This window comes from Ovis canadensis, chromosome 1 (assembly GCF_042477335.2).
Source record: "Ovis canadensis isolate MfBH-ARS-UI-01 breed Bighorn chromosome 1, ARS-UI_OviCan_v2, whole genome shotgun sequence".
Lineage (NCBI taxonomy): Eukaryota > Metazoa > Chordata > Mammalia > Artiodactyla > Bovidae > Ovis > Ovis canadensis.
This window is the reverse complement of record NC_091245.1, coordinates 119,982,972-120,006,288: the sequence shown is the minus strand read 5'-3', so window position 1 is coordinate 120,006,288 and position 23,317 is coordinate 119,982,972. Positions and strand designations below refer to the sequence as shown.

The 23,317-nt window shown below is 42.5% G+C and overlaps 1 protein-coding gene across 12 annotated transcripts in view; it reads left to right on the top strand.

The window, feature by feature from the left end:
- The window catches only part of ILDR2 (immunoglobulin like domain containing receptor 2), a 75,407-nt gene that overhangs the window by 15,735 nt on the left and 36,355 nt on the right, over positions 1-23,317 (top strand). For all 12 annotated transcript variants that reach the window (XR_011248184.1, XR_011248181.1, XR_011248183.1 and 9 more), the window contains exons 2-3: positions 4,774-5,106; positions 6,145-6,264. Coding sequence is in view for 6 of the 12 variants with exons in the window: in XM_069547879.1 (XP_069403980.1) it covers positions 4,774-5,106; positions 6,145-6,264 (453 nt within the window). In the remaining 6 variants the exon portion in view is untranslated. The remainder of the gene's footprint in view (positions 1-4,773; positions 5,107-6,144; positions 6,265-23,317) is intronic.

The window sequence follows — 23,317 nt, the reverse complement described above, 5'->3', positions numbered from 1 at the left end:
CCTGGTCCTTGCCCTCAGGGACCTTAGAGTCAGAAACCAATTTATATTGGTTCAATATATAAAATTCAATTTATATTGAATTTTTCAAGATCAGAAGATGGTCTTTTAAATTTATTTCCCCAGAACTTAACACTGTATTTTAAAACACATTTTTGAATGAATTTGAGTTAGATAGTCAAGGGCAGTTTTCCTGAAGATCAGGGGCAGAGTATAAACTGGAAGAATGGTCTGGTGATCCAAGAATGATGACTCCTTCTTTTGCAGATATAGAAAACCCCCTATAATCTCCAATCTGCAATATCATCTGGTGCTTCTTTTGATCAGGAATCCTAATTTTTACGGATATGTTCTATATAGCATGACCCCTTATCTGACTTACCTTCTTTTTCTGTCTTCTCTAAGCAGTCTCCTTCCAGTTTTGGGGGATACTTGTTTTTTAGAGTGAAACATGGATTCTTCCCATACCTCTCTAAATGTCTTTATAAGAGCTTCAAAACACAAGTCCTTTCTGGTGTCACCAGTGCCCAGATTCCGAGTGCCAGCCTCCTGTTGGGCCAGTGTGTGCTTCTCATGTGTGTGCAGGACCTACACTCAGTGCTTCTGTCTGTCTGCCTCCCAGAAACTCCTCAGCTACATGTCCTGATGTTTCCCCAGCTGGGGGAATAACATGTTTATAATGAAAGAATGGAAGACATCCTAGTATGCCTGGAATGTGGGTGGGGCCAAATCATGGAGATCTTACATGCCATGTCAAGGCATTTGGACCTTATCCTGGAAGGAGTGGGGAATCTTTTGAGCCTTAAAACAGGAGACTGTCTTTTCTGAAAGAATATACTAGATATAAAAGATGTGGAGAGTGCACCGGGCTGGAAGTAGGGAGACCACTAAAGAGGCTGTTATAAAAGCAAGAAGGTAATGAGGACTTGTGTAAAGTGATAGTCAGAGCTTTAGGCCCAGTCTAGGTTTGGGCTTCTCTGGTGGTAAAGAATCCACCTGCCAGTGCAGGAGACCCTGCAGCCTGGTGGGCTGCAGTCCATGGGGTTGCTAAGAGTCGGGCAAGACTGAGCGACTTCACTTTCACTTTTCACTTTCACGCATTGGAGAAGGAAATGGCAACTCACTCCAGTGTTCTTGCCTGGAGAATCCCAGGGACGGGGGAGCCTGGTGGGCTGCCATCTATGGGGTTGCACAGAGTCAGACACGACTGAAGCAACTTAGCAGCAGCAGCAACAGCTCTAGGTTATATGGCTTTACAGAAGTCAACAGATTGTTATTGACAGCAGCAGCAACAACTACATTTATTGAGTGCTTACTTTACATCAGTATTATCCTAAATGCTTAGGATAAAATCTTATTTAACCCTCAAACAGCTCCTCAAAATAGTTACTGTTATTCTGGTTTTACCAGTAAAGAAACCGAAACTCCTAAGAGGAGTAATCTGCTGCAAGTCATGCAGCTAGGAAGTGGTAAGACCTATTCTAAATGAGGTCTTGCTCTAAAATCCATGCCTTTAAGTATCATGCTATAAAGAGGCAAATGTTTCTGAAAACATAGTCTTTATTCTTTGGAACATGAGCTTATGTGTATGTCATAGAAGAAACTGAGTTGACTAACCTCTGTTAATAATTAAGGGAGTCCACGATTTTACAAAATAATAATTAATGGTGTCCCATGGCTTGGTCAAGTGGCTAATCTCATTAACAGAGAACAGAGCTGAGAAGGAGGTATTCTTAGTAATCATCTAATGAAGAAAACCCTGTACTTAAACAACCCTTCCCCCAACACTTTTTGTGCTGCACCTGCCTCCTTTGCTGGTTTCATTTATCCCGGAAAGGCTAGGAAATATTTTATTTCCCAAGTAGAGCCTGAATAGGCAGCAGAGAAGAAAGGTGGTTGGTCAACAGCTGGCATTGTGATTGGTCAATACCTGTGACTGGTCATCCAGCCTCAGTGACTGCTCACTGAAGTCATTTCACCTCTCTGTCCCATTTTGTTACCTGGAAAATCAGACTGTGAATAAGGATTTGAAGAATTACAAGGTTAAAAAATTAATGCAATAGAATTCAAGGAGAAACTATAGGGAAACAAAACAAAACAAAACAAAACACCATACAAGCCTTTTCGTCATCTAGCTTTCTAGATGTGTGAGTTGGGAAGAACAGAATCAGTGACACCAGCATTTGGGGGTGGTGGAGGGAAGCAGCAGAGCCTAGGAGGTTTTTTCCTGAGCTTCCAGATGGGAATTATCTGCCCCTCGATGGCACTGATCTGCATAATCTGGCTATAATCAAACCTTTTGATGATGAATGGTCATCAAGATTCAAGAGCCTCTCGAGGGGAAAGGCAGGAAAGGTGAGGGAGGGTTCTCATTTGAGATGTACCATCTATGGGTCATGGTCAAGGTGCTCTTAAAGAGCCCTCTCTCTGCAGGCACCCAGAGAGAGAAGGTTTAACAACTCTGTTGAGTTAAGGAATATGAGGCTCATTTTACAGGTGAAGGTTGCTTAAGAGACTTCATTTAGGCCTTACCATTAGTGTGTAGCCAGATGAGATTCAAAGCCTTATCTCTTTGATGCCAATGCTCTTTTACTATACTATGCTGTTATGTCATTTAAACATAAATGTGAAGTCCTAGAAATTTGTGAAGTCCTAGAAATTTTCGTATTAATAGTCATTCATTTACTTGCCCATTTCTTCATTTATTCTTGAGGAGCTATCCAGCACTTAAGGTTCAAAACACTAAATCTTAAATACTCTGCTGTATTCACTTCCCAGTTCCACAGAATGAAAACCTTTTCTTCCTGACAGGAATTAAAACTTAGTTTTCACAGTGCTTTCATGGAAGAGAGGCACTAGTCTGGAAATCAGAAGTGAGTACAAATGTGGTATCTTGCCCTTGTTGACCACGCTGCTGCTGCTGCTGCTAAGTCGCTTCAGTCGTGTCTGACTCTTTGCGACTCCATAGACGGCAGCCCACCAGGCTCCCCCGTCCCTGGGATTCTCCAGGCAAGAACACTGGAGTGGGTTGCCATTTCCTTCTCCAATGCATGAAAGTGAAGTTGCTCAGTCGTGTCTGACTCTTAGCGACCCCATGGACTGTAGCCCACCAGGCTCCTCTGTCCATGGGATTTTCCAGGCAAGAGTACTGGAGTGGGGTGCCATTGAAGCTATTATTTGTGACTCTATGAAGAGTCATGAATGAACGCATATTCAAGTTGTGAGAGTGAGTTTGCTTTGTGGGATGTCATAGAGACCATGGGCAGTAATGAAGGACGGTAGGCCCCCCTAGGAAACGAGTCCTTCTGCCTCTGAAGTCCACCTGGAATTCTAGGGTTAAACTCTGCCTCAAGCTACCTGAAGGTGGCTTGGCAGCCTCCTGGTTTCAACTCTGGACCTCTTTATCCTATCTTTTTATTCATATTCCTTTTTTTGCTTCTCATCATGATTCTGCTTCTGTTTCAAAGCAGAATTAGATCAAGCTAGAAACTCTTAACTCTCCCAGTAACCTGAAGAAGTTGTGTTCTCTTTGTCTGGAGTTTCTAGACCTTACCATTGAGTTCATAGAAGCCCTTTGCCTCTCAAACACTCCCCTGGGCTTTCATTCATAGAAACTTCCCTCTCTTTCTTGGACACCAAGCTTCAAATTGATCTTTTTAACACTTAAACTTCTCATCTGCTTTCTAGTCTCCCCCCACCTCTTTTTGGATCACCTTCAAAGCTTTTGGACTTGGTCTGCTGCTTTTGATCTGAAATTCTCCATTTTTCTCAAAGCCTTCTTTCCCCCTTAATCTCTGTCTCCTTTGCTTGGTCACCAGCTAGAAGGGAAGTCACTTTCTCCTAAATTCATACTTCCTGGATTCATTGTCCTCATTTATCAAATAGTTTAGTGTCTATAGGCTTCAGGAGCCAGGACAGCTAAATAAGACACGTTACTTACTTGACCCGACAAGTCTGATGGTGTGAAAATAAGAACTTGCAAAATCATTATAGTAAATGTCTGGCGGAGAATGCTGGGGACACTATGGTGCAAAGGAGGAAGTGATAAATAGATTTGACTAGTCAGAGGAGGCTTGACATGAAGCCTTTGAACTGGGTTTTAAAAGATGAAAAAGAGTTTCCCAGGAAGATAAGTGAGGAAAAAGCTTTCCATAAACAAGAAACACTATGTGCCAAGATCTAGAGGTGTGATATAGCACATCCCACTTAGGGAAACTGTTAGTTTGCTGTCCTCTGAGGTTGATGCTCAAACAGAGGTGCTGCAGGAAGTGAAGCTGAGGAGGAATTAGACGATGAAGCACCTTAAATGCCTTGCTGAGAACTTTGGGTTTTGTTCTAAAGGCCATGGAGGATGAGTGAAGGATTTTAAGAAGGAGAGCCATAACAGTCAGATTTAAAAAGATAACCGGAAATTATAGCAAGGAGGATAGATACATGTGGGCAACTATAGGTGGAGTGACCAGACAAGAGATTATTGCAAAATTATAGGCAAAAAATGAGGAGAACATACACGGAAGCAATGGTAGTGGGGTTAAAGAGGGGGATGGAAATATTAAAGATGTTAAGAGGTCACGTTGACATGACTTTGTGACCAACTAGGTATTAGGATTGAGAGCAGGTTTCTGGACAGGGCAACCAGGTAGATACTGATGTTATTCATTGTGATGGAAAAAACAAGGACAGGTTAGGAAGGTAAGGCAGAAAGGCGTGCCTGTGTAGTGTGAGGTGAGGTCCAGGGTGCAGATGCTGTTTGGACATCTTCATTCTGTTTTGCAGCCATGGCTGAAGGCCTCCAGGTTACAGTGCCCGACAAGAAGAAGGTGGCCATGCTCTTCCAGCCCACCGTGCTCCACTGCCACTTCTCTACGTCCTCCCATCAGCCGGCAGTCGTCCAGTGGAAGTTCAAGTCCTATTGCCAGGATCGCATGGGGGAATCCCTGGGCATGTCATCCCCACGGACCCAGTCTCTCAGTAAAAGAAACCTGGAATGGGACCCTTACTTGGATTGCTTAGACAGCAGGAGGACTGTTCGAGTGGTAGCTTCTAAACAGGGCTCGACTGTGACCCTGGGAGATTTCTACAGGGGCAGAGAGATCACGATTGTCCACGGTAATAATGCCTCTGTTTTTAAGGAATGGGAGGGAGGCTGGTTTCATTCTTCACAGGTGCAAGAGGATGTCAGCCGTGCACCCTTTCAGTCTCTCAAGACTTTGATTTTATGGGAGATGATAGCATCAAGAAGCTTTCATGAGCTTGACCTTTAGTCTGATAATAAATTTATTATCAGCCCTGAATTGAAATGGGTTCTAGTGAAAGCTTTCTCAGTCAAATACTTTACACCTTGACACCAGCCTTTAATGCCCTTAACTCAGAAAGTAAACTTCCCTAAGAAGTTCTCTGCTGAGAAAAGGGATGCATGTGTGTAAGTGCAGAGCCAGGTCACTGCATGGCCCAAGTCCCAGGCAGTTTTGCATCTGTTCTACTTTTTCTCCTGGTCCCTAAAGCTTTGGACAAGAAAAGGTCCAAAGTCTGGTATGACCTACTTGATTATTGGAATTTTGAAGAACTCCTGTGAACCCGTCTTGGGCTTCCCTGGTGGCTCGGATGGTAAAGAGACTGCCTGCAGTGCAGGAAACCCGGTTTCCATTTCTGGGTTAGGGAGATCCCCTGGAGAAGGAAATGGCAATCCTCTCCAGTATTCTTGCCTGGAAAATCCCATGGACAGAAGAGCCTGGCAGGCTAACAGTCTATGGGGTCGCAAAGAGTCAGATATGGCTGAGTGACTAACACTTTTCACTTCCTGTGAACTCAGCTCATTTCCAGGAGTCCAGGTTAATTCTGGAATTTACTTGGCTTTCAGAGGCCTCTGTAAGCCTGGTTGAAAGCAAGTATTCTATTCCTGAAACCAGCCTGCAACTAGGTGTGAATTCTGGGTGTGAATTCTCTCACCTTAGGGATGCTAGTTTTTATCATTGTTTTATTGTTTATTTGTTTTCAGTAAAGCAAACATCACGTCAACCACCATTCAGGTAAAAAAGTAGAACACTGCAGACACCCAGAAGCACCTCACTTCCACCCACCCTCTGTTGTTCAGTGTTTTCTTCAAAGGACAGAATTTGAACCAGGTCCTTCTCTTTGTGATAACAGATGCAGATCTTCAAATTGGAAAACTCATGTGGGGAGACAGCGGACTGTATTACTGTATCATCACCACCCCTGATGACCTGGAGGGCAAGAATGAGGATTCCGTGGAAGTACTGGTGCTAGGTAGGTGACAGCCCTCAGCGATATTTTCATCTTAGACTGCTTGCACTGCTCCTTCTTCTCACTTCTCCCTGCGTGTATCAGCAGGTTGCACACACAGGCTTTATCTCTGGTGCACAAACTGATTTCAGAGTATGTTCTTCATGAGCAGTAGCTGTATTTGTTATATTTTGTTTCCTGGCTGCTATGATCCCCTTTTTCGCATTGCCTAAATGTTTCTTCTGCTTTCTTAGTTTTTTTCTCCTCCTTTCCACTTGTACCTTTAACCCTGAATTCTTTCTGCTGATTCTTTACATATGCTACTAGTGAGGAAAATAGCAGGGCAGAGACAGGAATTCACTGGTGTGTTAGGATCTCCTGAGGCCTTTGGGAATCTTTTCCCATTCAATTATCTCCCCTTAAGGCAATCCTTAGGAAAGATGGCTGTGCACTTTTAATAATAAAAGGTACCCAGTGAAAAGAGCTCTGGGATAGACCTACTAGTGTTTAATTGGAGGGCAAATTTCTTGAAAGATAAAAGTGCCTGAATTAGTTTCAAAGCAAATATAATCTAATCCTTATTAATATTAATTTCCTCATAAATGAAAACTCATTACTTTTGGCTACTTTTCTCTTTTGTGGATTAGAAGAATGTCAGTGGCAGATGACCTCCTTGTATGAAACTGAAGAACTGAGCACATATTTCATGCTCTATAAATGTTAGTTGAACAAGAAAATTGGAATAAAATATACAGAAATTAAGAAAAGAAACAACATTAACTGTAGGATAAAATGTACATCCTTGAAGCCATTTTCAAAAGAAATTACTTTTTTTGTAGCTTCTAAGAAACCAGGTGATAACAATTTGGGGGCACAAATGAGGTGCTTTCTTTTAGAGGCAAATAAAATTAAAGGTTGATTTTTACCCCCTGTAGGAAATTCAGTGCCTAGGGAGAAAATGGAATTTTCTACTTAGGATTTTTAGTTTTACTCTATCAGGACTGGCAAATAAGGTTTACTGTTGCCTTAATTTTACAGTTTACAAAATGGACTAAGGTAAATATTTATTAATTATTAACCCTTTAATAATAATCAATGAATTGATGCTTTCAAATTGTGGTGCTGGAGAAAATTCTTGAGAGTCCCTTGGACTGAAAGGAGATCAAATCAGTCAATCCTAAAGGAAATCGACCCTGAATATTCATTGGAAGGACTGATGCTGAAGCTGAAACTCCAATACTTTGGCTACCTGATGCGAAGAGCCAAGTCATGGGAAGAGACGCTTATGCTGGGAAAGATTGAAGGCAAGAGGAGAAGGGGGCAGCAGAGGATGAGATGATTAGGTAACATCACTGACTCAAAGCACATAAATTTGAGCAAATCCTGGGAGACAGTGAAGGACAGAGGAGCCTGGCATGCTGCGATGAATAACTGCTGTGACCTGTAAAAGAATGGGAAATATGACATATATTCAGAAGGAAATAAAAATGTAAAAGGTTTATATTGACATTGTAAAAGACTACAGGGCAGTCAGATTCAGGATCTCCTGTGACTCGGAAATCTGTAAATCTGTAAATGTGTAAATCTGTAGGAAATAAAAAGGTAAATTTCTGCCTAATAACACAACTCTAATGGTCAAGTCTGAAGGAACAAGTGGCTCATTGAGCCTGCAATTAGCTAATTGTGAACACAAGTTATTTGACCAGTGCAACCATTTGCAGCAAAGTAATTGCTTGTGCAGGAAAAGGAGGCCAGGTAAAAACCACTTGAAATAATTTGGTCCCCATTCTGCAAATGTGGGGAAATAAACAGAATGAAAGCCTTGTCATTAGAGGACGTGCTGAAGTATATGCAGGACATTCCTCTGGATTGAAACATACAGAGTAACTTGGGCAAAGATGCTATCCTCAGGACCAAAAGATGGGTGAAAGGAAGGCTCAGATGAAAAGGGTCAGCAATGATGGGAGAAAACATAAAAAAAATTAGTGTTATCCTAAAAAGGGATCAGAAAGGCCAAATATGGATGCTGCAGATCAGACAGAAGTGGATGGTGGAGTTCTTAGGGAAAAGAAACACATAAGTCTGCTATTGTTGTTGTTTAGTTGCTAAGTTGTGTCCGACTCTTTTGCAACTCCAGGGACTGTAGCCTACCAGGCTCCTCTGTCCATGAAATTTCCCAGAGAAGAATACTGGAGTCTGTTGCCATTTCCTTCTCCCAGGTTGATCTTCCTGACCCGGGGATCAAACCCATGACTCCTACTGCGTCTCGTGCGTTGTAGGCAGATTCTTTCCCACTGAGCCACTGGGGCAGCCTGTATCCCACATTAATTGGAAACGTTGAAAGCATGGTAAATTTTCCATGTAAACTTTTAGGGCAACACTGGTTGTGTTAGTTAATTAAAGGTGTTAGTTTGAAATGTAGGAGAATTTTCTGAATGCAGTATTTACTTTCCAAATGCAACATTCTGAATTTTCTTGGTCTTGACACCCCATTATGGAATTTTTCAAAATATTGTCACAGTTTAAAAAATTCTAATTATTTAGTGGCTATATCCTGCAGGCCTGTTCATGAGGTATATTCTTTTTATGTGAGACCAAGAGAGCAACCTGTTCCTGAAGTCAGCCTCTAGGAGATGAAGACCTCGGTAGGAAGATAATGGTCCACAGTTTGCTGCCTACAACTGTCATGAGCCACTTGTGGTCACTGAACTTATTATGAGGAATAGTTGGAGGAACTGGGAGGACTCGTCTTATGAAAGAGGACTTGGGAAAGGGAGTATGGGAAGCCTCTCCAGATATCGGAAGTGAAATTGTGTAGGAGAGAGTGGAAACTTACCCGTTGTAGCTAGGTAAAACTAGAGCCAGGAGTGGAAGTTACAAAGGGAGGGAGTCTGTCTCAGGATAAAGAAAGAGCTATTAACAATAAGAGAGGCCTCTGAAGATGCAGTGTCCTTAGGAGTACTAATTTCTATGTCCTTAAGAAGGAAGATTTCTTTTGAGTTATTGTATCAGGTATTCATAGGAAAAGGTGTTCAACTCACTTATTTTTGAGCTTTATTTCAAATTTAAAATTATTGGTTTAAAAAGTAGATGAATATGAGTGATGTGACTACTCTGATAAAGGGAGAAAATGACTTCCTGGTAATTCAGTCCTCATGACAGAGATAAAAGGGTTACAAGTTGGTTACAAGAACATACAGGATAGCATTCACTCAAAAGGAAGCCAGTGGGAATTCAGTGTGGTCTTTTGTGGTAGGTCAGTGTTAAAAGAACTAATTCCACAAGAATAAGAATAAACTTGATGGAGGCTTGTAGGAACTGAAACGAGCTCTTCTTAGAGGATGATCACAGCGTGAGGAATAGAAAACTGTAGAATTTCAGATGACCAATTAGTAAAGGAGATAGTTAAAGGGATAAATCAGAGGCAAAGTTAAGATGATTTGTTTTTTTCATTATACTCACAAAGGTAAAGTTGGAAAAGTTAATGGAGCAAGATTATGAAGTGTCTTATATGTCAGACTAAGAACTTTGTGTTCCATCTGAAGACTTGGAGGAGCCAGTGAAGAAGCCATCACAGAGGAATGAAATTAGATTTCAGGATCAGAATAATAGTAGCAAGGTAGACAGTACGTTAGAGAGGAGTACTAGAACAGAGGGCTCCGTTACGGGCTACTGCAGCAGCATGGGTGAGAGGGCATGCGATTCTGAACCAGAGCAATGAACTGAGAGCAGACAGCATGGAAACCTTTCTGAGAGGGAAGTGATGGATACTGAGAGACAGGGATGAGTCAAAAGGACACTCTGGTTTATAGTTAACTGGGTAGCTGACTGTTCTGTCAACCAAGAGAGAGGCTACAGATTGGAAACCAGGTTGGAGAGGCCGGAAAATGAGTTTGATCCTTAATACATGGAATGTGAGATGTCTTGATGACAATTAGAAATATGGTCTGGAATTCAGTGGAAAAACAGGGATTAGAGATAACAGATTTGAGAGTCATGAATGATAGTCACAACTATCATTATGAAAGAATAGATGAGTCACCCAAAAAGATTATATAAAGTGAAAAGGGCCAAGGACAGAACCTTAGTTTGACTTCATGTGAGTGGTGACATTGGTCCTGCGTGTATATTTGTCTTAATTTCCCTTACAACACTGGACCCTTCTCAGTAGCACTGGAACATGAGCCCTTCAATGGCCAGGACCAGTTCACATTCATCTATTTGCATTGGTTTGCAGAGTTTTTAGAATAAAGAAATTTAAGTGAATGTTTTTTTAAATGATAAATGGGCAGAATCTGTAACTAATACTTACTTTGTACCTCTTAAATATTAGTCAATGCTGAGTATGTATTTGTTGATTTATGAAGTGTTAATACAATAAATGTTTATAGTCTCAAGTGAGATATAACATCATTTAATCTCATTGGTCATGATTCTTTATCTAGGTATTTAAATTTTTCCTAGTGACAGAACCACCAGGAAATATGGTTGAAGCCACAATACCACACAAGCTGTCTATATTACGAACTATAGAATGCTCCCTGGCATCAATCATGTTTTCAAAAATGTAACTGTTGCTTTAGGTAATGGTTTTTACTTGGCCCAGATTTGCTTTAGTACTTCATTTCATTTCTCAGTGAAACTGCCTATAATCATTAACCTCACTTCAAAGACATAGTTGTCCTTGTCTATACTGCTTACCTCCCCACTGAGTATGACCTACCTATTGCTGCCGATGCTTCTTTCAGAGGTTGAGAAATATCCAAAGATGTGATTTAGAGAAATGCTAGGATAACCACTGATTCACCATTAAACTCAAACACTGTACTGGACACTTTTCAATCTCTTTTCGATGATTCAGAAGGTAGAGTCATTCTGAAGAAATGCACGTGGTGTTTAGGGTGCTTTGAGATGATAGTGACAGGTACCTTAGAAATATTTAGATAGATGGTTGGGATCGTAGAGCCATGCCAGCAGACAGTTACAGAAGGTGGAAGTGTCCAGAAAATCTGCCACCCTGAGATTAGACATTGGTCTAGGATCAGGAACAATCTGTTTATAACCTGGAACCATGCCACTGTTTGGATAGGAATAAAGTTCCCTCGGGCAGCTCCAGCTGGCAGGAAAAGGACTTCACCATTCAGGAAGGCTCAAGTAGGGAAGTTGCTATTTTAAAATCTAAAAGCAGCTCGCCTTGTTCTTACTTCTTTCTATGCACAATGTAAGGGCCTGACCCCTTCTTTCTGATGTCTCATGTGATAGCTTGTTTTTTAAGGGCCAAAAGAAAAAAGGAGGGAAAGGGCCCCAGTAAAAATATGGCGCAATGAACACTTGTGCCTCTGGACTGAGAAAAGGAGAACTACACGAGCCTGTTTCATGAGCATGTTTCAACATGGAACAGGTTCTCTTGTCCAGGTTATCAGGATAAACAAGACGGCTTTAGCATCCTTTCTACAATTTTGACTTTATCTAAAATATCTACAAATTGCAGGATTAACTCTCTATATAGGTGATACCCAAATACTGCTATCCTGTTTTGTTTAATACTTCTGTTTTAGGAAAAGTGATACCTCTTTATTATAAAAACTAAACAAAACAGAAAACACAAGAGAAGAAAATATCTTTTAAAAAATTCACCACTCAGAGCTAACTATTGTGTTCTTCAGAACTCTTTCAATTGCAAGGAACAGATTCTCAAACTGGCTTAGGGGAACTTTTTGGCTTAGGTAACCAGTAAAGTGAAAGTGAACTCGCTCAGTTGTGTCCAACTCTTTGCGACACCATGGACTGTAGCCTGCCAGGCTCTTCCATCCATGGGATTCTCCACGCAAGAATACTGGAGTGGGTTGCTGTTTCCTTCTCCATGGGATCTTCCTGACCCAGGGATCAAACCTGGGTCTCCAGCACTACAGGCAGACTCTTTACTGTAACCAGTAAGTCCAAGGGTATTCCTAACTTCAAGCATGGCTGAGTTCCAGTGTTCAGATTATGTTTTAAATATCTCCATCTCCTCTGTGTTAGATTCATTCTCCAGCAGGCTGTCTCCAAATGTGACCCCTAGCAGATCTTTAACACCTTTGATCTCAGGAGGATAAACTGCCTCTCTCCATAGTGTGGCAAAAGTCCTATTGTTGGGGGTGGGCTATGCATTCTGAGAGAAACATAGGGTACCACCAACCCCAAATGAACCATATGAATTGAAGGGAAAAGGAGTAGCTTTATAAAGAGAAATTGGACATTTGTTTCCAAATGAAGAAGAAAAGAATGCCAGGCAGGCAAAAACACACACTGTTAACATGTTGTGGAATTCATCAATTTCTGCTTCTTTTTAGGCCAAATGCAATGCTATTCCAGGAGGCCAGAAATAGGCTTGCTCCCAGCAGGTCCTTGTGAGTAGGTACTAAGTTGGAATTGATTCTTCCCTGTGAAGGTAATGCAGCAGAATTACCTATGTTTTCTTGTCATGCTTCTATTTTTCCTTCCATCTCCTCCTGTGATTTATCCTGAAGTACAGCATATATTACCTTGACAAGAGGTGGAGAAACAGGCATGCATTAAATTTTTTAAAAATCAAATTATTCACAATACTGTGCCTGAAATTGTTATTCTGGTCTAAAATCAACTTTTTGGCCTACTAGCATTAAAAAGCCATTAAGAACATAATGAGAAATCAGGGAATTCTAGGGAGGGACATCTCAGAACTAGTGATCCACTTTAGGGATTTTTGATAGGAATCTGTGCCTATGGCTGTGCAGAAATACTCAGGCACACACCCCTCTGTCAGTGCTGCCTCAATTTGAATCCCGTTGTACTAACACCCCCCCCCCCCCGCAACCCCCAGCACCACCACCACCACCACCATTAGTTCTGGCTGTTTAGAAAGATTACCTGTTGCCAAGACTTCCCCTCCCCCTTCTCTTGCTTGATGCCAGCCTGTGCTGCTAACCAAGGAGATTTGCCGATTAGAAGGGCTTCAGCTCAGAGTTCCCATGGCAACAGACTCCTCAGAGGTCTTTGTTGCCTGCTAAAACTTTGATCTCTGAGAGGGGCTGCTGCTGTTTCTCTCTAAGATTTACAAACAGAGGAAGAGGAGAAAAGAATTGGAGGAGAAGAAAAGTTTACTCCTGGCCAAAAGGAGAGAAGGAATTAATTACAGCCACACTCTAGCCATAAATCTGGAGGTTACTCCTTTGGAACATCTTCCATTTAGGCTGTTCCTACATTTTCATTTGTAGACTCGATTATATTTCCACTATCTTGTTTCAAATGAAAGACTTAAAGTAGAGTTGACTCCTCTTGGAAGGTGGACCTTATCCTATCCATCTTCAGATTTCCAGAAGAGTCGAGATAACTGCGCTGGCTGCCATGAAAGCAGAGACACAGAACTAATATCGGGAGAGAGCTTTTTAGGCCCCAGATCCACTGGCTTTTCTCCCAGCCCTTTCTCTTAATTCTGGCCTACTCTGCCCTGAGCTTACCTACATGCATGCCTCTATTGATCTTGGTTTTGAGAAAAACCAGAGTAATGTGTTGAAGGAGTGGAGAAGAAGGAAGAGGCAGAAAAATCAGCCAGGCATCAATAAGAAGTTGATTCTGTTTAATGGCTGTCAGTGAGCCTTCTACCATCTGAGGAGTGGAGTGGGGTTTGTGGTTGCTCCAACGACTGGGGATCATGCCTTTAATCTTCGCAAGAAGCCTCTGATGGCCTTCACGCCTCTCTACTGCATAATCACAACCCTGTTCTTTGATGGGCATCATGGAATGCAGTCAGTTTTGCTTCATGTGTGACTTGTATTTGCATTATGATTTAACTTTTAACCAGTCTTGTTTGCATACTATGTCCCTAACACAGGGAGGATACAAAATAAATAAAAGGCACTGTTCTGTCCCTATATAAATTACCATCTTTTGGTAAAGATAAGTATTACATTTCTGAGGCAATGAGAGAACAAGAAGAGTTCAAAAGTGTATTGATATTAAATGTCTAGGCTACTGATTGACAAGAGGGGCCGCTTTTGCCCCCCAGATTTTTGGCAATATTTGGGATCACTTTGGTTGTCACAGCTTGTGGGATGCCATGGCAGCTAGCAGGGGGAAACCAAGGAGACTGCTGAATATCCCACAATGCACAGAACAGCCCTCCCACCATCAGCAAAGGATTCTCTGTCCCCACATGTGAACAGTGCTAAGGTTGAAAAACCCTGATCTTGGTCAAAGGTCAATCTGGATACTGGATAAGGTCCACTGTGAAGAGCATGGGCTTTGGGGGGGCACATTTATGTGGACTCCATGCAGCCATATAACCTTTAATAACTCACTGTTGATAAGGCATGGTTTCCTTATCTGTAAAAATGAGGGAGGAAAAATAAAAGTTAACGTGGAAAACCTATTGTGAGGATTAAATAGCACAGAACACAAACTCAGTAAATGTCAGCTCGGGGCTTCCCTGGTGGCTCAGCAGTAAAGAATCCGCCTGCAATGCAGGAGACTTGGGTTGGGAAGTTTGATCCTTGGGTTGGGAAGATCCCCTGGAGAAGGAAATGGCGATTCACTCCAGTATTCTTGCCTGGGAAAGCCCATGGACAGAAGAGCCTGGCAAGCTACACAGACTAGGGGTCACCGAAGAGTCGGACACGAGTGAGGGACTAAACAGCAACAACAAAATGTCAGTTTCCTTCTCCTACTTCTTCCCATCCCCCACATCTAATCTGCCTTGTGCTGCCCCTCATCTGAGGGAACCCCCTGCAGGGAGTTCTATGTTCTGAGACTCGTCCTAGAGAGCCGATTTTCCTTTAGCCTGTTCCATAGGCAGAGGCTGTAATGAGCCATCTGAATTGGCGATCCTGTTACTAATAGGTTCGTGTTTTTCCTGATGACATCTGTGCAGTGCTGTGCAGTGGTGACCCTAGTCAGCCCCGTGGGAATCTTCCCGCTAGTGGGTTTCAGGGTATTCTGTCCCAGCATGCAATCTTTTCATTGCTATGTTTTGGTAGCTGTTGAAAGCCCCTGTTTCTCATTTAATTACACAGTGTTTGCTACCTGACCTACATACAAGGATTAGGTCATACAGGCCACTCGATGAAGGCTGGAAGGGTTTGGGGAACACCTAAGACTTGGATTAGGATCTGGATGGACTTGGAAAGACTTTAGATAGGACAACCTTATAATTTCTTGTCCGAATTAGGATACTCTTGAGAGTGAAAAGGGGAGACTTTAAATAATTTATATCAAGACAACAGGCATTCAGGTGTGATGATCACCCCATCTTTAGAGATGATCACCTGGAAGTTTTTTTTTTTTAAGAGAACAGAAGAGCCAGAGGAGCTGGGAGCAAGTTAGTTTCAGCTCACCTTCACCTGCTGACCCCAAGATGTTAGCAGGCATTCTAATTAGGGAGCCTATGGATGTGCACCAGCTTCCCTGGTAGCTCCCGCCAATGCAGGAGACCCTGGGTCGGGATGATCCCCTGGAGAAGGGAATGACAACTCACTCCAGTATTCTTGCCTGTAGAATTCCATGGATGGAGGAGCCTGGTGGGCTACAGTCCATGCGGTCACCAAGAGTCTGAGACCACTGAGCAACTAACACTTTCACTTTTACAGGGCTGTGTACATCTCCATTCATTTACTAGAAGCAAGCAAAGAGGTGGCGGAGAAGGCAGTGGCACCCCACTCCAGTACTCTTGCCTGGAAAATCCCATGGACAGAGGAGCCTGGTAGGCTGCAGTCCATGGGGTCGCTAAGAGTCGGGCACGACTGAGCGACTTCACTTTCACTTTTCACTTTCATGCATTGGAGAAGGAAATGGCAACCCACTCCAGTGTTCTTGCCTGGAGAATCCCAGGGACAGGGGAGCCGGTGGGCTGCCGTCTATGGGGTCGCACAGAGTCGGACACCACTGAAGCAACTTAGCAGCAGCAGCAAAGAGGTGGTGGTTTGCGGTACTACTTGTTCACTGAGAAATGTGTGCGAAGATTTCTTAAGGGTGAAGGACGTTTAGGCTCTTCACTGCCCTGGGTTGTTAAGAGAACAAACGAAGTCTTGAAGGCACTTATTGCCCTCCCCTCACCCACAGCCACCCAGCCCCGAGCTGTGACTGCCTCCCCTCCCCCCTTCCTCCGTCGAAGCCTTTATCCCCGCCTCACTATTTTTGCTTCACTTGTTGCTCATCACTGTGGGAGGAAACTGGGCCTTCAATTAGTGCGCATTCCTGAAGCCCGCGGTTGCCGTGGTTACCCGGGCGGGAGCCCGGCAGCTGGGTCAGCTCGCTTGGCGCATTGTAGTCTGTGCACCCGGTTGGCGGCAAACGCGCTAAGCTGGTGCGCGTGAGGGCGGGGACGGGGCCAGCAGACGGGAGGCACTGGGGGCCCGCGGGAGAGTGGGCGTCGCCGAAAGAATCGGCTCATCTCTGGAAAGAAAGAATGGCAGCCCTTGAAAGCCGGGCAGGAGACAGTGACGGCATTTTTCTCCAGAGCCAGCTGCGGCTATTCGAGTCTGCTGGTTTTGGTTCACAGGGGGATAGTGCCTCTGAGTTTGCTCTGGGAAATGCCCCATGCTCAAGCTCCTCACACTGAGAGGGGGCTGGCCATCTAAGGGCTATCAAGCTGTGTGCCCCTGCGGTCAGCCTCGGACCTCCTGGGCTTTTTTGGTTAAGGAAACTAGCCATTTTGATACCTTTGCATCTGTGGTATCTGTGCTGGTCTGATGGATGGAGCACACTGAGTTCAGGAAATCACACTGGGCACCAAGAAACTCAATTTCCTTCTTCCATTAAATCCCACCCTCCTCTATGTCATTTTGGAGTCAAATCTACCTGTCTTCAGCTTTTCATCTCATGCCAAGTTGAGCATGTTATATTACTAATAATACCTTTGCATCTGTTCACTCTAAGACTAGGGAGTTGGATCACTATAGCACTTTGCAAAGGCAGAGTGCTTCACAATCATTTTTATTATTACTTTTAGTAGTTTATAGTAGCGCAGTGAATACCTTTTAATTAGCTCGTACTGTGTTATGTATTCAGTAATCATTTTCTGGTCACAACTTTAAAAGGTGTTGAATTGTTAACCATCTCCAATCCAAAAATTATACTTGAGTTATGTAAGTAGAGCAATAATACCACAAACACAGATTTCTGCATTGCTCATTGCAAAGACTAGAAATGCTTCACATTTTTTTTAAATTTAAATTTTATTTTTTTACTTTACAACACTGTATTGGTTTTGCCATACATCAATGTGAATCCACCTCAGGTATACATGAGTTCCCAACCCTGAACCCCCCTCCCACCACCCTCCCCATATCATCTCTCTGGGTCAACCCAGTGCACCAGCCCCAAGCATCCTGTATCTGTATTGAACTTAGACTAGCGATTTGTTTCTTACATGATAGTATATATGTTTCAATGCCATTCTCCCAAATCATCCCACTCTCTCCCTCTCCCACAGAGTCCAAAAGTCTGTTCTTTACATCTGTGTCTCTTCTGCTGTCTCGCATATAGGGTCATCATTACCATCTTTCTAAATTCCATATATATGTGTTAGTATACTGTATTGGTGTTTTTCTTTCTGGCTTACTTCACTCTGTATAATCGGCTCCAATTTCATCCACCTCATTAGAACTGATTCAAATGTATTCTTCTTAATGGCTGAGTAATACTCCATTGTGTATATATATCACAGCTTTCTTATCCATTCGTCTGCTGATGGACATCTAGGTTGCTTCCATGTCCTGGCTATTATAAACAGTGCTGCGATGAACATTGGGGTACACATGTCTCTTTCACTTCTGGTTTTCTCGGTGTGTATGCCCAGCAGTGGGATTGCTGTGGAAAATTCTGAAAGAGGTGGGAATACCAGACCACCTGACCTGCTTCTTGAGAAATCTGTATGCAGGTCAGGAAGCAACAGTTAGAACTGGACATGGAACAACAGACTGGTTCCAAATAGGAAAAAGAGTACGTCAAGGCTGTATATTGTCACCCTGCTTATTTAACTTATATGCAGAGTACATCATGAGAAACACTGGGCTGGAAGAAGCACAAGCTGGAATCAAGATTGCCGGGAGAAATATCAATAACCTCGGACATGCAGATGACAACACCCTTATGGCAGAAAGTGAAGAGGAGCTAAAATGCCTCTTGATGAAAGTGAAAGAGGAGAGCAAAAAAGTTGGCTTAAAGCTCAACATTCAGAAAACGAAGATCATGGCATCTCGTCCCATCAATTCATGGGAAATAGATAGGGAAACAGTGTCAGATTTTATTTTTGGGGGGCTCCAAAATCACTGCAGATGGTGACTGCAGCCATGAAATTAAAAGATGCTTCCTCATTGGAAGAAAAGTTATGACCAACCTAGATAGCATATTCAAAAGCAAAGACATTACTTTGCCGACTAAGGTCCATCTAGTCAAGGCTATGGTTTTTCCTGTGATCATGTATGGATGTGAGAGTTGGACTGTGAAGAAGGCTGAGCGCTGAAGAATTGATGCTTTTGAACTATGGCGTTGGAGAAGACTCTTGAGAGTCCCTTGGACTGATCAACCCTGGGATTTCTTTGGAAGGAATGATGCTAAAGCTGAAACTCCAGTACTTTAGCCATCTCATGCGAAGAGTTGACTCATTGGAAAAGACTCTGATGTTGGGAGGGATTGGGGGCAGGAGGAGAAGGGGACGACCGAGGATGAGATGGCTGGATGGCATCACTGACTTGATGGACACGAGTCTGAGTGAACTCCAGGAGTTGGTGATGGACAGGGAGGCCTGGCGTGCTGCGATTCATGGGGTCTCAAAGAGTCGGACACGACTGAGCGACTGAACTGAACTGAAGGCAGTTCTATTTGTAGTTTTTTAAAGGAATCTCCACACTGTTCTCCATAGTGGCTGTACTAGTTTGCATTCCCACCAACAGTGTAAGAGGGTTCCCTTTTTTCCACACCCTCTCCAATGCTTCACATTTCTAACATTTCTAAATTTAGAATAAACAAAGCTTGAGGCGGAGTGAGATATTGCGAAAGATACAAGAATACGGGTGAGTAGACCCAGGTTCTACTCCTGGTTTGATTATTAGTCAGCTGTGTGATTTGGGGTAAGATTCTTAAGCTCTCTGAACCTCAGGTTCTTGAAAATATAAAATGGATTATGGATTAGATGACCTCTGAGATCCTTTCTAGCAATACAATTCTAGAATTGTATTGATTGTATTGATTCAATCAATATAATCAATTGTATTGATTCTAGAATTCTGTGTGAATAGAAGTCAGTGCCTTAGGCTAAGCTTACAACCACTGCCAAAAAAGCCTGAAGCATTTATTAACAGTTAATTGCAGATGGTCTGATACTAGTCATTTTGTGGAGAGAATTCAGTGTCAGAATTACTCCCTATAATTTGAAGTGAACTAAAATGAAAGGGACAAGAAGAAAAAAAATACACACATGAAATGCTTACATAGTTTAAAAATACATATAAAAGAGAAGCTATGTCCGCATTTGTGATGGATAATCATAAACTATATATATTGAATGCATGGTTGCCATGGGAATATAGAATAAAAACAGAGATGTGTGTGCCCTTGGGGAATTTCCGATTTGAGGGGATTCCAAATAGTTATAGAAACAACTTTACACTTTAAAGGGCCAGAGAGAAACATCTGCTCTTCTCAGAGACTTAGGAGAGAAACATTCTGGAGGGTTAGGAGCTGAGACAATAGGGGTGGATATAGTACATCACTGAAAATGGATCCAGGGAATCTTAGGAAAGCTTGGAAGTGTGATGAAGCCCAGATGTGCATTAAGCAGAAGGGGAAAGGAGGGAACCTCAAGGATCTGGGGACGAAAAACATTCTAGATTATCCTGAACAGAAGGTTCATTTTATAATATATTGGCAAACCCAAGGAGGACTCCCAAGTTAGTACATTTCAGAGAAATGGATGGAGATTCAGCAGTTTTGGCATCACATGGACGAAAGGAAGTACTCTTTTCCCTTTTCATAAGTTCCAGTGCATAACATAATGTGTCTTATTATTACTTATTAATGTGTCTTGTAATCACTTAATCAAATAATTAAGTAGTAGATCTAAAAATCTGAAGACAAGTTTGTCCTACATCTAGAACTTCTGTACCTTCCATTGTACTTCAAAGGCTTGGAACAGAACTTGGATTTAAGTTTTAAGAAGAGAGACAAAAACCAATTTGGGGAGCATATTGAATCTCTCTGTAATGACTGCCTTGAAAATACCCTAGCCTGGTGGCTTTCAACTTGTAGGCCTGGCGTAGGGTGGTGCTTCAGTTCCCCGAGATGGCAAGATGGCATTTGGGGATATGTCAGTGACCTGAAGATCTTCCTGACATTGAGCTCTGAGTCCAGGGCTGCTAAATATTCTCCAGTACATAGCATAGTGCTGAATGAATGGGCAGTTCCTTCAGATCTTCATTGAGAGCCCATTTCCATCTGGGATGGATAAAAGGCACTATGGTGAGCAGTAAATCTGAAGTCTAGCATAGAAAACTGGGGATTTGCTGCTGGGATAGCATCAAGGTCCTGATGTGAGGAGTCTCCTTGTGCAGCCTCTTAGGGATGCAGCACAGACACAGGCCCTGCCCCAGAGGGGTTTCCATCCTGCTCGTGTAGGAACATGCAAAGGAATCACTCCAGGCAAGATGTGTTCTCATGGAGGTGTGTGCAGTGGTCATCAGGAGCATGGAGGAGGATGCACCCTCTCAGAGCAGTATTCTTAGAGGACTCTGTCAGAACATGTTTCGGAGTTTTGCAGACTGTGTGTGCTATGGATTTGAGAGAGGCAGAAGTTCATTAGCTAGTTATCTTAGTACAGAGGTAAGTGCATCCTGCACTGAGGACCTGGCCAGCTTTGGGGAGATGTTACTAGGACATGGTCTGTTGTAAATATGCAAGAATAATGCCATGGCTAGGAAAAGAGTGGGAAACCAGGCAGGGACTGTGTCTTGAGGGAAGGCCTCATGACTAGGGGGAACCTGATGTCAAAATGCCCCCCAAAAGCTGATGGAAACATGGAGTTTGGCAGGAAGATAGTCCTCTGACCTTGGTAAGTCATATGACACAGAAGCAGATAAGTAAAGCTGAGTTCTTAACCTCACACTGTTGGACAAGCTGCGTGGGCAAGCCTGTGACTTTCAAGCATAGGGATCATGTCTTCTCTGTGTCTCCACCTGGCACAATACACATCTCCTTATTGATTGAATAAATGAACTGGAGACATTCCAAAAATGAGCTTGTTCTCAGTAATATGTATCAAGAGTTTAGTTGGGGATAACTTCAAGTTGTCAGTGGCAGAAAACAGCTGAAATGGGGAATTATATGGTTAAAATCTGTAAGTTATTTTATTCACAATGATTGTTTTCTGCCCTTATCGTTCAACGCAAAATATGTGAATGTTTTGGGCTATGAAGCTTCTGATGGTATAGTATGGTATGGTATGATACTGGCACATGCGTATGCTTGATTAGTATTAGTATGCTTGATTCATTTGGTCTATTCATGTGGAAGTTTCTTTAAAATAATGGATTCTGCAAGGTTTGGGGAAAACTGTTTGAATGCTTACATGAAAACTATTTTCTACTCATAACTTGAGCTGGGTTTGAAAAGAGTAAAGGTGGCCTTCTACTTGTGAGGTCTGTTCTCTATCCTTTTCTTAGACATTAAAGTAACTTCTAATGGCCACACTTTAACTGAATCCTAGAAGAATGACAGTGATTCACAAGTGTTAGTAAAGTGTGGTGGAAATCTGGAATGTATTTACTGCAGTTGTCCAGACTCTCAAAGATCAAACCTTCATTGGATGTGATAGAATAGAAGAGAATGGGAAGAAAAGTTAGAGCATTTCTAACTGACAACAGCATTTCTTAGAAATTGTTAAGCAAGAAGCTGAAAGCAAAATGACTTTCAGAAATATAGGATTTCAGTATAAAGCTCCAGGAAAATATAGGTCATGGTAAAAGCCAGAGAGCTTTTCTCTCTTTCCCTCTTCTCTCTGCTGTTGACATAACATAGTGGTATTATCAGCTATCCCCAAACTCCTGCTATGTTCTGAATTTTGAAGACATTTAATTTTACCCACTTTACTGCCAAATTCTGTCACTCACACCACCCTGGGGCTAACACTGCATGGGTGCATTATGGGAAGGCTTTACTGGCTTCTGAAACTTCAGCTTTTGGCTGTTGCTTCAGGGGGAATGAGAAGCCTGATGCATGTCTCTCTGTTGGAGTGACAAGTTTTGTGAACCTCCTGTCCATATTTCTTATTCTAAGTTTTTAAATTACCCATAAAAAAAATGTAAAAAAATGAAAGCCCCTTCATTGTTCTTCATGATGCCCATTCCAGTTCCCCAGAAATAAGGGCCAACAATTCGGTGTGTCATACTGTTGCTTTCAGATTTTAATTTGAACATCGTGCCTAGAGCTTATATTCACTAACATTCTGTGTGTAGAAGTAGTGTCAGAACACTGTCAAGATGTTGTTTTAAACAGTCTTTGGGGAAACCCAGCTTTTCTGTTTTACCCATCATAATTATATCTGTGTTGATAGCTCAGTTGGTAAAGAATCTGCCTGCAATGCAGGAGACCCTGGTTCCATTCCTGGGTCAGGAAAATGCGCTGGAGGAGGGATAGGCTACCCACTCCAGTATTCTTGGGCTTCCCTTGTGGCTCAGCTGGTAAAGAATCCCCCTGCAATGTGGGAGACCTGGGTTTGATCCCTGGTTTGGGAAGATCCCCTGGAGAAGGGAAAGGCTACCCACTCCAATATTCTGGCCTGGAGAATTCCATGGACTGTGTAGTCAGTGAGGTCGCAAAGAGTAGGACACATTGGAGCGGCTTTCACTTTCATATATATCCCTCAGTGATTGCAAACTTGATCTCTAGGTTTTATAGCCCCCAAACATTTTGTATGGCTTGCCCAATGCTTTTTAACAATTTATGAATCAGTTGCCAACATCTGAAAATTGGGATTTTTTACGTAAAAATCTGAGGTCTGGCTAATCTTGAAAAATAGGGAGGTTTGCAACCTTGAAGACACATTTCTGTGAGGTAACAATTCTCTAGA